Genomic DNA, 13,091 nt, shown 5'->3' on the forward strand with positions numbered 1-13,091 from the left:
TTTTTTAGAAGAACACCCTCATCCCAGAGAAAAGCACAAAACCCAGCTCAAAGATGTAACACATCCCCTCCGACACTCCGTACAGTAAAATTCCAAACACCTAATAGCCAACAAGGACTTAAAATTCTACACCAAAACATAAATTGGTTATCTAAAAAAAACTGATAGACTAGCACACTTCCTCCAAGATGAAGACCCGAACCTGATCATAATAACAGAGCACGGCGTAGCACAACAAAACTTGCAAAACACGTGGGTAGAAAATTACTCACTTATTGGAGGCTTCTCAAGGAAATCCCATGTCAAAGGAGGAGTGGTCGCTTATGTAAGAAGTGGCTGGGAAAAGCATGTATCACTCATATGCACAAGTAGCGAGGAAACAGAACTGATTTGCGAAACTGTGCTCTTTGAACTGAAGCTAAACAGGAATCCACTGCTGGTCCTCGGAGTATACAGGCCACCAAGTGCAAACCTAGACCAAGCCATCAATATACTCTCTGAACAACTGGAAACAGTGCTCACTACGGATAAGCAAATATTAATAATGGGAGACATCAATGTAAACAACCTAGTTGATGACAATGAAAACGAAAAAATTGAAGAACTCCTAACCTCCTTCAATATCTCAAGACAGGCTACCTCCCACTCGAATTACAAGTGACTCAGAAACATCAATAGACTGGATATGCTCAAACATTGATAATCAACAAATAGAAACCTCAGTTATAACATCGGGACTATCTGACCATACCGCAAAAATCGCAAAAATCATCACTAGAAAACCGATCATCAACAACATCAAAGAAAATAAACGAATCTTCAACAAAACAACAATAGATAACTTTAAGACACAACTACAAGAACAAGACTGGGAAACTATAATACAAACTCATGACGTAGATGAAGCCTACAACAATTTCAGCAACATCATCCAGACAACACTAAACCACGCCTGCCCTCTTAAAACGTCAAGAGTTAAACAACATAACAGGAGACAGTGCTGGAATCAAGAATCGGCTAGACTTAAAAATGAATATATAAAGGCCTTAGAAAAGGAGCAAACAACCGGACTTATGGAAGACAAAGCCAGAACAACTACAAAAAAAAAGGAGTACGACCAGCATTTGAAAATGCTCCGGAAAGAAAACAACACAGCTTACATAAACCAGGCTGAAAACAAGTCTAAAGCACTGTGGCAAACAATAAACCGAGAAAGGGAAGCGAGATCAAATACTGAAAACCAAATCCATCTTCAAGTCAACAATAAAACAATTGACGACCCAATAGAAGTTTCAAACTGTTTTAATGATTTTTTCTCATCAATAGCCGACCGAACACTCCAAAATAACAATAACTCTAGAACCAATGCCTTAACAGACCACTTACCAGCAACACATCACACACTCCAGTTCAGACGGGTCACACAAGAAGAAGTGCAAAAGGCCATTCAATCTCTAAAGATGAAAAATTCATCCGGAACTGATGAGGTATCAGATAAACTTCTAAAAAACTGTAAAAATGAAATAGTAATACCCCTGACAGACATCATAAATAAATCACTCTCACAAGGAAAATTCCCAGATAAATTAAAAATAGCTAAAGTCTACCCAAAATACAAAAATGGACCAACGATAGAAAGAAACAGCTACAGGCCAATCTCCCTAATATCAAAGTTTTCAAAAATAATCGAAAAGATAGTACTAGCCCAACTTCTACACCATCTTCAAGAACACTACCTTCTCAATAGTCAACAGCATGGATTTATCAAAGGCAGATTGACAGCCACAGCCTTAATACAACTGACGGAGCACATACTAGACCAACTAGAAGAAGGCAGCACTTCAACAAGCCTCTTCCTAGATTTTAGTAAAGTTTTCGACTTACTAAACCACGAACTTCTTCTACTCAAGCTGGAAACACTAGGTGTGAGAGGAAGAGCAGTAGAATGGTTTAAAAGCTACATTAGTAATCGGAAACAGCTTGTGGAAATAGCCTACACAAAGAACAACACAAAGTATAAGGCCCAATCCAAAGCTGTAGACGTGCAAAGAGGAGTACCCCAAGGATCAGTACTTGGCCCAGTCCTTTTCCTCCTTCTCACGAATGACCTACCTAGCTGGATTGGGGAAGATGAACACACCACCATGTACGCAGATGACACGGTTCTCACATTTGCGGACAAAACAATAGAAAATCTGGAAAAGAAAACCAACACACAACTCCATAGAACAAAGCAATACTGTACCTCCAACGACCTAGTTCTAAATGAAAGCAAAACCGTTCAAATGACTTTCACCACCAAACGCAACAACACAGACATTACAATACCGGTACTACAAACACAAAATACCACAAAATACCTAGGCATCATAATTGGCTCCAAGCTATCATGGAAACCCCACATAGACCAGCTCTACAAAAAGCTAAGTTCAAGTCTCTACGTTATACGTAGGATCAAGCAAGCTTGCAGCCCAGAAGTAGCCAAAGTTGCATATTTTGCTCTATTCGAGTCCCACCTCAGATATGGCATTGCGACTTGGGGTGGAACATCAAAAGGCAACCTGGAAAGAGTACTCCTAAAGCAAAAAAGAGCAATTAGATGCCTTGCCGACCTGAACTACAGAGACAGTTGCCGAGAAGCCTTCAAGAACCTTAAAATTCTCACATCAATTTCACTCTACATAAGAGAAGTCATTATTTACACCACTAAAACAGCCCAGCCAAGACACAGAGACATACACCATATACAACACACGACATGCCGCCAATTTTTCCCTCCCACAACACTATCTGAGTCTGTACGAGAAGAAACCATCCTACAAAGGTGCTCTGTACTTTAACAACGTCAACCTACCAGAGCACCTCAAGAGAGAACAACCCAATCTGCTCAAGAAGCACCTGACAATATGGCTTATGGACCGGCCGTTCTACTCTGAGGATGAATTCTTAAACAATAAGCTACCATGAAAAAAAGAAGAAAAAAAGAAAAAAATTCTAATTGTAATTGCAAATTACTGTAATAGTTTACGTACATACTGTACATTTTATGTACCTGACGCATGAATGTTCTCTAGGAATATTTCAATAAAGATTTTGTCTATTGTCTATTGTACCCGTCCTTCGTAAGGGGATGGTATACAATGCTTATTGCGGTTATACTCGTGCTTTGCATTTTTCAATGAGAGAGAACACGTTTTTAAGAAAATTTTGTTTACTATAATTTATAGTATACTATAGTATAGAACATCTACCATAGCCATAATGTTCTACCAGTTCACCTAAACAATAGAAAGAAGTAAAGTTCTTAGAGCTTTGTGTTGCTGCTTGGTTGAAATTAACTGTTGTCATAAATGTATAAAGAACTATTGGTGCTGCACCCATAAACCATACAACCTTTTAATGCTATTGAATATAATTGAAACAAATTGTGTAGTTGAAGCAGCTGGCAAAATTATTTAATTCCTTTTTAAATATGAATACTCATAAGGTTAACATGGGAAACTCTAGAGCCGCTGGGGTGGAGCCCGAAAGGATTTTTGAGGTAAGAATATGTCTATATGTTAATCGGGAATGTGAGCTATCATCATACCAAACTTCAACACAATCCGACCAGTAGTTAATGCGTGATTGAACTTTAAACAAACAAACAAACACACAAACTTTCACATTTATAATATTAGTATGATAAACAATACTGCCCAAGTACTGACCACTGTGGCACCTAGCAAGAACCTCTTTAAAAGCTCATGTTTGTTTGCCGAAAGCTACATATTGTTGTCTGCCACAAAGGTAGGTTTAAAAAAAATTAGTTTCTACCATAAAAATCCAATTACTGCAAAAGCATGGTGTGCACAACTGAGTCAAAGGCCCTGCTGAGATCCACAAGGGCTAGACTGAGATAGTTGAGATAGTTCAAATGTATCCAGAATATCTTACACTATTGGTTTAACAGCTTAAGTTGTGGAGTATCCGGGTCGAAAGCCAAATTGATTGCTGTTCAGCATTTTAATATTTGGTAGAAAATCAAAAAGTTGTATTTTAACACAGTTTTAAATTATTTTTGAAAAAACTGGAACCATTGAAATGGGACGATAATTATAAATAGAAGATATATCTCCTTTATTGACAATTGGCATTGTTTTGCATATTTTCAGACAACTTGGAAATGAGAATTTAATTAGGCAATATTAACAAGGTAAGTTAAGGGTTCTACAATGTATGGTGCTATACTTTTGACAATGTTTTTAGAAAAGCCATAAACATCTTCAGAATTAGAGGAACTAAGTGATCTTATACCTTGTAATATTTCAATTTATGTTATTGGCTTCCAGGAAAAATTTGTATTAGAAACATTATCCTTAGCTAAAAAGTCAAAAAGAGAATTTGTCTAAAGTTTTGTTTCCTACATCAATGTAATAGTCATTAAATTCGTCAGCTGTAATTGGTTTATCCGACATTTCACATTAAAAAAATAAACCACTTTCTGACTTAACAACTTTCTATGCAGCCTTACATAATATTTTTTGTGAACCATTGAAACATTAATAAATTCCTCATTATATTTTAGTCAAATCGTTGAAGAATAACAGAGTATCCTTAATTTTCTTAAGTGACTCATCAAACCACAGGTTATTTTTTGTACTAACTTTGTAGTCCTTTCTTACTCTCTTAGATAGTCTAGGACAGTGATAGTTATAACAATTCTGAATACAGTCAAGGAAACATTTAAAAGCAACACTAACATCAGCAATCTGAAAAACTGGTTCCCAATTGATGACACTTAAACTATACTAAAACATATCAATCCTTTTTTTTTAATAATTTAAAAGAAAATTCTTTGAATATATCAGGCACATAAACCAAGGCGTATGAAAGAAGGTGTGTGTATAGTGATGTCATGTGCGAGCTAAACGTGTTTTATTTTACCAAATCATATGTTTTCCTGTAATTTCCTAAAGACTTTTGAATGACAATGATTACGAATTAGCATTGAATATATAAAACTATTTAGCGTTTTATATCCAATATAGTGTTGTATTCAATATTGAATATAGTCATAGTATTGTGTTATACATGATATTCAATGATGGTAGTATATAACATTTTGATAGTGAGTACATTTTAATTTTAATCAAAAAACAGTACAGAAGTAAATATTGTAACTGTGGCTGCCCAACAGGGAATATTTTTAGCTGACCATACACATAGTTTTTAATTTAATACCTTTTTTGCAGCTCCTATTTATGTTTTATATAATTGAAAATTTCTCATTTAAGTAGCCTTAGTGGAAAATAAATAGTTACAAATGAATCAACATGATTGTATTTATTGTAAATATCTTGTAAATATCTTAAAATCATTTAAGACATTTACAAGAATTTTTGTAAGATTATCATTCTTAAAAAAATCAACATTAAAATCTGCTCCTAAAATTAATTTACAATATGGTTTTTGTTGTAAAACAAATGTTAAAAGACTCTCTAATTAATTAAAAAATAAATTACAATCAGAATCAGGTGTTCTGTACAGAGATATCAAAGTTACATTGAAATCATTAATGTAGGTACATGATGCTCTTAATGAGCCTGTGTGTACAAGGTGTGAAATATCTATCCTATCATATGAAATATTTGTACTTAAAATGATTGAAGAGCCTCCATGGGGATCATCCTCTCTGCAAAGGGAATATGCGAGAGCATAACCTTGGGGAATATACAGCTTAATTTCATCTCTAAGAAGCAAATGTTCATTCAATAATGCAATGCTGCAATGTGATTCCTCTAATAATAAAGCCAATTCACTTAACTTATTCCTTAAAGATTGCACATTTACATGAATTAAATTTAAATTAAATTGATTGGAGCTTCATCTGGGATTATTTGTGAGAGGGTCTAATGCAGTGGAGGATACCCTATTAGAGTATCTCCTAAAAAATTAGAATTTAAACCCTATTAGAGTATATTTCCTAAAAAATTAGAATTTACATTTTCTAAAACACTAGCACTGGTTTCACTTTCATTAACACTTTCGGTACACAGTGACACAGGAGGTTGTTGAGGGGCTGTTGATGATGAAGTATCGGCTGCCTCTGCGGGTTGAGACGAGGGGGTGTTGGATTTGCAGGGTGAAGTCACAGCTAAAGTATCTTGCTTGGCTGTCATCGTGTTTGAATTATCAACGACAGAACTTGGATTGTTGTTACAGGACGGCAGAGAAGGATATTCTTCCATTGACAGTAAATGTCCTTTATCAGCCAACAGGGGACGTCCGTTTCCACTAGGTAGGCCTGTTTAGCCTCCAGAATCTTCATTTTGTCGTGCTGATTGAAGTGACACTATAAGTTTCCTAAAGTGTTTCACGAAGTCTGTATACAGTAACTCATTATATAATTTCTCAGAAGCATTTTCATTGTAGATAACAATTGTAATTTATGCCCCTGTTTCCTGTTTGAATTTAAACAGATTGTTGATGAAGTGGTGCGGTGAGATGCGGTCCCAAAGGGGAACTTATCAGATTTGTTAGCTCTTTCCGTCTATAGTCTTTGGCAAGCTGATCAAAAACTGCATCATATGTAGCATTGTATTGTAGTTTTTGGAATTTTGGTAGTATTTTTGCTTTGTGTTACTAAGCTGTAGATAATGGCTCCTTATTTGGATTTTTTACAGGTCAGGTTTGAATCGCAATAATCTGAGTGACTTGGCTTGCCAAACTTTTCACACATTATTAATAATCAAGAAGTTATTATTAATAAACGTATGAGGTCGCTCTCCCATGTGAACCATTGTATGAATCTTCATATGGCTGTTGTAGTGGAAATATTTTCCACGCATATTAGCTTACACTTATAAGGTCTAGCCTTTACTACTTCCTTCACCATTTCCTACGTCGTGGACCTGTTTCCCTCCCTTTCCATAGCATTATAGTATTTTAAATACAAATATCTTACTGATACACATGATTTCCACACTACATACTGCTCGCCTTTACGACTTCCTTCACCACTTTCTAAATCGTAGACCTGTTTCAGTTTGCCATTTACGAGATGGATCCATGAATATGATTCACCGATGGATAATCACATATGAGACCGAAATGGATTCACTTATGAGGTCGCTCTCCAGTGTGAACCAATGTATGAATCTTCATGTGGCCGCTGGTTTTGAAGGATTTTCCACATGTATGCACTAATGAGGTCGCTCTCCCATATGAACCTTTGTATGAATCTTCATGTGGCTGCTGGTTTTGAAGGATTTTCCACATGTAATGCACTTATGAGGTCGCTCTCCTGTGTGAACCATTGTATGAATCTTCATGTGGCTGCTGATTTGGAAGGATTTTCCACATATAATGCACTTATAAGGACGCTCTCCCGTGTGAACTAATGTATGTTTCTTCATGTTGCTGCTGGTTTGGAAGGATTTTCCACATATTGTGCACTTATGAGGACGCTCTCCCGTGTGAACTAATGTATGATTCCTCATGTGGCTGCTGGTTTGGAAGGATTTTCCACATGTACTGCACTTATAAGGTCGCTGTCCAGTGTGAACTAATGTATGTTTCTTCATGTGGCTGATGGTTTTGAAGGATTTTCCACATGTAACGCACATATGAGGTCGCTCTCCTGTGTGATCCAATGTATGAATCTTCAAATAGCTGCTGGTTTGGAAGGATTTTCCACATGTACTGCACTTATAAGGTCGCTCTCCCGTGTGAACCAATGTATGAAACTTCATTTCATTCTTGGTTTTGAAGGATTTTCCACATATAGTGCACTTATAAGGTCGCTCTCCTGTGTGAACTAATGTATGTTTCTTCATACAGCTGCTGGTTTTGAAGGATTTTCCACATGTAATGCACCTATGAGGTCGCTCTCCCGTGTGATCCAATGTATGAATCTTCAAACGGCTGCTGGTTTGGAAGTATTTTCCACATGTACTGCACTTATGAGGACGCTCTCCCGTGTGAACTAATGTATGATTCTTCATGTGGCTGCTAGTTTTGAAGGATTTTCCACATGTAATGCACTTATAACGTCGCTCTCGTGTGTGAACCAATGAATGAATCTTCAAACAGCTGCTGGTTTGGAAGTATTTTCCACATGTACTGCACTTATGAGGACGCTCTCCTGTGTGAACCATTGTATGAATCTTCACACAGCTGCTGGTTAGGAAGGATTTTCCACATATAGTGCACTTATGAGGACGCTCTATCGTGTGAACCAATGAATGATTCTTCATAGTGGCATTGGTTTTGAAGGATTTTCCACATGTAGTGCACTTATAAGGACACTTCCCAGAATGTGTCAACAAATGACACTTCACTTTACATAGCTCATTAAATGTTTTATCACAAGTCAAACATCTAAAGCGACGCTCGCCCGTGTGTAAGTACATATGACACTTCATTGTTGATATAGTTGAAAACATTTTTCTACATATTGGACACTTAATAAGAGGCTTTTTAGTGATATTAAACATTTTTTTTCTTATTTCTGATTTCTAACAGACGAGCCCATAACTAATTGGAATTAGTCAGTTGCCTTTGCATTTCTATTTAAATATATGTCTTTTTTTTTGTAGGATTTGTTAAATGTCAAACAGTTATTATATATATGTATCAATAAAATGTATCCACTATTGCTCAAATATTATGTGTATTATCAGGGTTGCCACCATAATAGGATGATAAAATTCATGCAGAATTCATGGTTTTCATTGGTAGTTTAAAAAAATTCATGGTCGATGCGCTTATACAATATCAACACAATTGAGTTTTGCTGATTTCATAAACTGGTGTTAAAGAGGCAGTTTCTTTTGAATAACCTTTCATACTTAATATAGAACTTTTTTAGAGTGATTTATAAACATTCAAAACAAAGTTGAAAACAAAACAGATCCAGCTATACTATATGAGATATTGGAGAATAATTGTAAAATATATTAAGTCTAGGTCTAACTCAGTCTTTCCACCGGAATAAAACAAAGATCCCACTCACCCGGCCAAAAAAGTCCTGTTTTATCCCCTTCAAGAATATCATAAAAATGTGCATTCTGGTTTATCTTATTCCACAATTTACTAAGATATGATGGTTTTATCCAAAAAGCCAAGAAAATCAGGTGCCAGAGTCAGAAATACTGTTTTATTGCGCACCCTGTTTCAATTCCGTGCATGTAAACTTCTGTTTTTGTGATTTAAGTCCCCATTCCCCTTTTTCATACGCGGGGGTTAATGATTTTTCAAACCATAATACAGTCCTCAGGAAGTCTCACCTGACATCAGCATCTTTGGATGACTTTGAATGAACTAAGCAATTATTTCTGATCGTGGAACATGTCCAATAATCATCGCCACGTAGTATTTTAATTGTGTTCGTTTTGATGAACTGTTTTCAAATATGAAATATTTTTTATTTGGAATTTAATGACACTGGTTGAATAATTGTTCCTGATTTTGAAAATTCATGGTCCGTTGGAGAAATCCATGCATAATCCATGCCTTTTTTCATGGTCACAAGAATTCATGTATAATTCAAGCTTTTCAAGGTTTTCATGGCTGGTGGCAACCCTGATTATATATCAAACAACATAGCCTACTCGAGGCAGTTTGCGTTTTTGTCTTGACTTTGACGTTCCATCAAGTTGAATACTTAAGATATTTTGCTTCTATATTTCATGTAAACTTAGTTATCAAAATATATTGCATCATCCATATAAAAGTTATGTATATTTTGAATTTCAAGTTTTACATAGTGAACTTACTTTCATTGTGTAGTACTTTTAGTATAGTAAAAACTCTATCGTTTTGTCAATTATCTTTCTTGAGACATGAATATAAGTTCCTTTCCCTCTTCAAATCGACTGCCTATTCTGAAAAATACCATTTTCATTAAATATATACATAGATTGTAATCATTTAAGTAGGCTATTTTTTTATTTAATTTAAAAATGATTTTTTAAAGTAATTTTGAAGTTTATTGCACAGCTCTCTAGATATGTGCTAACTTCTGTTTGTAGCACTGTCTGGCCCCAGTCAATAGGGCCAGGCAGTGCAACAAACAATCCAACCATCCCAACAGTGACGCCGTCCTGTAATCCAGCTACTACTTTACTAGGTCAAGAGTTGTGTATATTTATTGGCATGCAATGTGGATGCAATGCTCCCTGGTGTGGATAACGTCCGCACAGGTGAGTACTATGACTATCCGCAGTACTATCCTGATAATTAGACCAATTCGTAATTACCAATGTGGTTTGGATTCCACAATAAACTGTAGGTCCCATAGTTGCAATTAGCTGTATGGGCTATTTATTAACAGCTGTGTCTAAGGAATGTCGGCCTTAGTCAATAACAAGACTACAAGATCGTGCCACTCATCCTACACTTTGTATGGTCACCATTTCATAGAACAGTATTACAGTATTAACAGTACTTCCTTCACCACTTTCTATATTGTAGACCTGTTTCAGTTTGCCATTTATGAGATTGATCCATGAATGTGATTCACCGATGGATAATCACATATGAGACCGAAATGGATTCACTTATGAGGTCGCTCTCCAGTGTGAACCAATGTATGAATCTTCATGTGGCTGCTGGTTGTGAAGGATTTTCCACATGTATGCACTAATGAGGTCGCTCTCCCGTATGAACCTTTGTATGAATCTTCATGTGGCTGCTGGTTTTGAAGGATTTTCCACATGTAATGCACTTATGAGGTCGCTCTCCCGTATGAACCTTTGTATGAATCTTCATGTGGCTGCTGGTTTTGAAGGATTTTCCACATGTAATGCACTTATGAGGTCGCTCTCCCGTGTGATCCAATGTATGAATCTTTAAACGGCTGCTGGTTTGGAAAGATTTTCCACATATATTACATTTATAAGGTCGCTCTCCCGTATGAACCTTTGTATGAATCTTCATGTAGCTGCTGATTTGGAAGGATTTTCCACATATAATGCACTTATGAGGACGCTCTCCCGTGTGAACTAAAGTATGTTTCTTCATACAGCTGCTGGTTTGGAAGGATTTTCCACATATTGTGCACTTATGAGGACGCTCTCCCGTGTGAACTAATGTATGATTCCTCATGTGGCTGCTGGTTTGGAAGGATTTTCCACATGTACTGCACTGATAAGGTCGCTGTCCAGTGTGAACTAATGTATGTTTCTTCATACAGCTGATGGTTTTGAAGGATTTTCCACATGTAATGCACATATAAGGTCGCTCTCCCGTGTGATCCAATGTATGAATCTTCAAACGGCTGCTGGTTTGGAAGGATTTTCCACATGTACTGCACTTATAAGGTCGCTCTCCCGTGTGAACCAATGTATGAACCTTCATTTCATTCTTGGTTTTGAAGGATTTTCCACATATAGTGCACTTATAAGGTCGCTCTCCTGTGTGAACTAATGTATGTTTCTTCATACAGCTGCTGGTTTTGAAGGATTTTCCACATGTAATGCACCTATGAGGTCGCTCTCCCGTGTGATCCAATGTATGAATCTTCAAACGGCTGCTGGTTTGGAAGTATTTTCCACATGTACTGCACTTATGAGGACGCTCTCCCGTGTGAACTAATGTATGATTCTTCATGTGGCTGCTAGTTTTGAAGGATTTTCCACATGTAATGCACTTATAACGTCGCTCTCGTGTGTGAACCAATGAATGAATCTTCAAACAGCTGCTGGTTTGGAAGTATTTTCCACATGTACTGCACTTATGAGGACGCTCTCCTGTGTGAACCAATGTATGATTCTTTACACAGCTGCTGGTTAGGAAGGATTTTCCACATATATTGCACTTATGAGGACGCTCTATCGTGTGAACCAATGAATGATTCTTCATAGTGGCATTGGTTTTGAAGGATTTTCCACATGTAATACACTTATAAGGTCGCTCTCCTGTGTGAACCAATGTATGATTCTTCATAGTGGCATTGGTTTTGAAGGATTTTCCACATGTAGTGCACTTATAAGGACACTTCCCAGAATGTGTCAACAAATGACACTTCACTTTACATAGCTCATTAAATGTTTTATCACAAGTCAAACATCTAAAGCGACGCTCGCCCGTGTGTAAGTACATATGACACTTCATTGTTGATATAGTTGAAAACATTTTTCTACATATTGGACACTTAATAAGAGGCTTTTTAGTGATATTAAACATTTTTTTTTCTTATTTCTGATTTCTAACAGACGAGCCCATAACTAATTGGAATTAGTCGGTTTTCTTTGCACTTCTATTTAAATATTTGTTGTTTTTTTTTGTAGAATTTGTTAAATGTCGAACAGTTATTATAGGCCTATATATGTAACAATAAAATTGTATCAACTCTTGCTCAAATTATTATGTGCATTATATATCAAACAACATAGTCTACTCGAGGCAATTTGCGTTTTTTTCTTGACTTTGATGTTCCATCAAGTTAAATTAGCCTACTTAAGAAACTTTGCTTCTATATTTCATGTAGTTATCAAAATATATTGCATCATCCATATAAAAGTGATGTATAATTTGAATTTCATGTTTTACATAGTGAACTTACTTTCATTGTGTAGTAGGTACTTTTAGTATAGTAAAAACTCTATCGTTTTAGCTGCCGTTTAATGTATTTAAATAGCAGATTATGTCAATTATCTTTCTTGAGACATGAATATAAGTTCCTTTTCCTCTTCAAATCGACTGCCTCTTCTGAAAAATACCATTTTTATTAAATATATACATATTGTAATCTTTTAAGTAGGCTATTTTTTTATTTAATTTCAAAATGATTTTTTAAAGTAATTTTGAAGTTTGTTGCATAGCTCTCTAGATATATGCTAACTTCCGTTTGTAACACTCTCTGGCCCTATTTGTTGTATTGACCCCAGTCAATACAATAAATTGGGCCAGGCAGCGCTACAAACAATCCAACCATCCCAACGGTGGGGTCGTTCTGTAATCCAGCTACTACTAGGTCAAGAGTTGTGTATATTTATAGGCATGCAATGTGGATGCAATGCTCCCTGGTGTGGATTAACGTCCACACGGGTGAGTACTATGACTATCCGCAGTACATTCCTGATAATTAGTCCAATTTGTTAATTACA

General features: G+C 36.2%; 2 protein-coding genes across 4 annotated transcripts in view; both read right to left on the reverse strand.

Annotated features, from left to right (window-relative positions):
- Positions 1-13,091, reverse strand: part of LOC128992377 (zinc finger protein 347-like) — a 66,420-nt gene that overhangs the window by 16,690 nt on the left and 36,639 nt on the right. For 2 of the 3 annotated variants that reach the window (XM_054415928.1, XM_054415927.1), the window contains exon 3: positions 10,317-12,693. In XM_054415928.1, coding sequence (XP_054271903.1) covers positions 10,624-12,168 — 1,545 coding nt within the window. In that variant the 5' untranslated portion in view covers positions 12,169-12,693 and the 3' untranslated portion in view covers positions 10,317-10,623. Of the gene's footprint in view, positions 1-9,758; positions 9,867-10,316; positions 12,694-13,091 lie in introns of those variants that run through there. The other variant, XR_008490713.1, reaches the window with a different exon arrangement.
- On the reverse strand, positions 5,462-8,695 carry LOC128992379 (zinc finger protein 708-like). Its single transcript, XM_054415931.1, has one exon. It carries the CDS (start codon positions 8,475-8,477, stop codon positions 7,185-7,187), a length of 1,293 nt encoding a protein of 430 aa, XP_054271906.1. The 5' UTR covers positions 8,478-8,695; the 3' UTR covers positions 5,462-7,184.

Source organism: Macrosteles quadrilineatus, unplaced genomic scaffold, assembly GCF_028750875.1.
Source record: "Macrosteles quadrilineatus isolate MER2022 unplaced genomic scaffold, UCM_ALF_1.0 Scaffold_4__1_contigs__length_99947679, whole genome shotgun sequence".
In the NCBI taxonomy this organism is placed as follows: Eukaryota; Metazoa; Arthropoda; class Insecta; order Hemiptera; family Cicadellidae; genus Macrosteles; species Macrosteles quadrilineatus.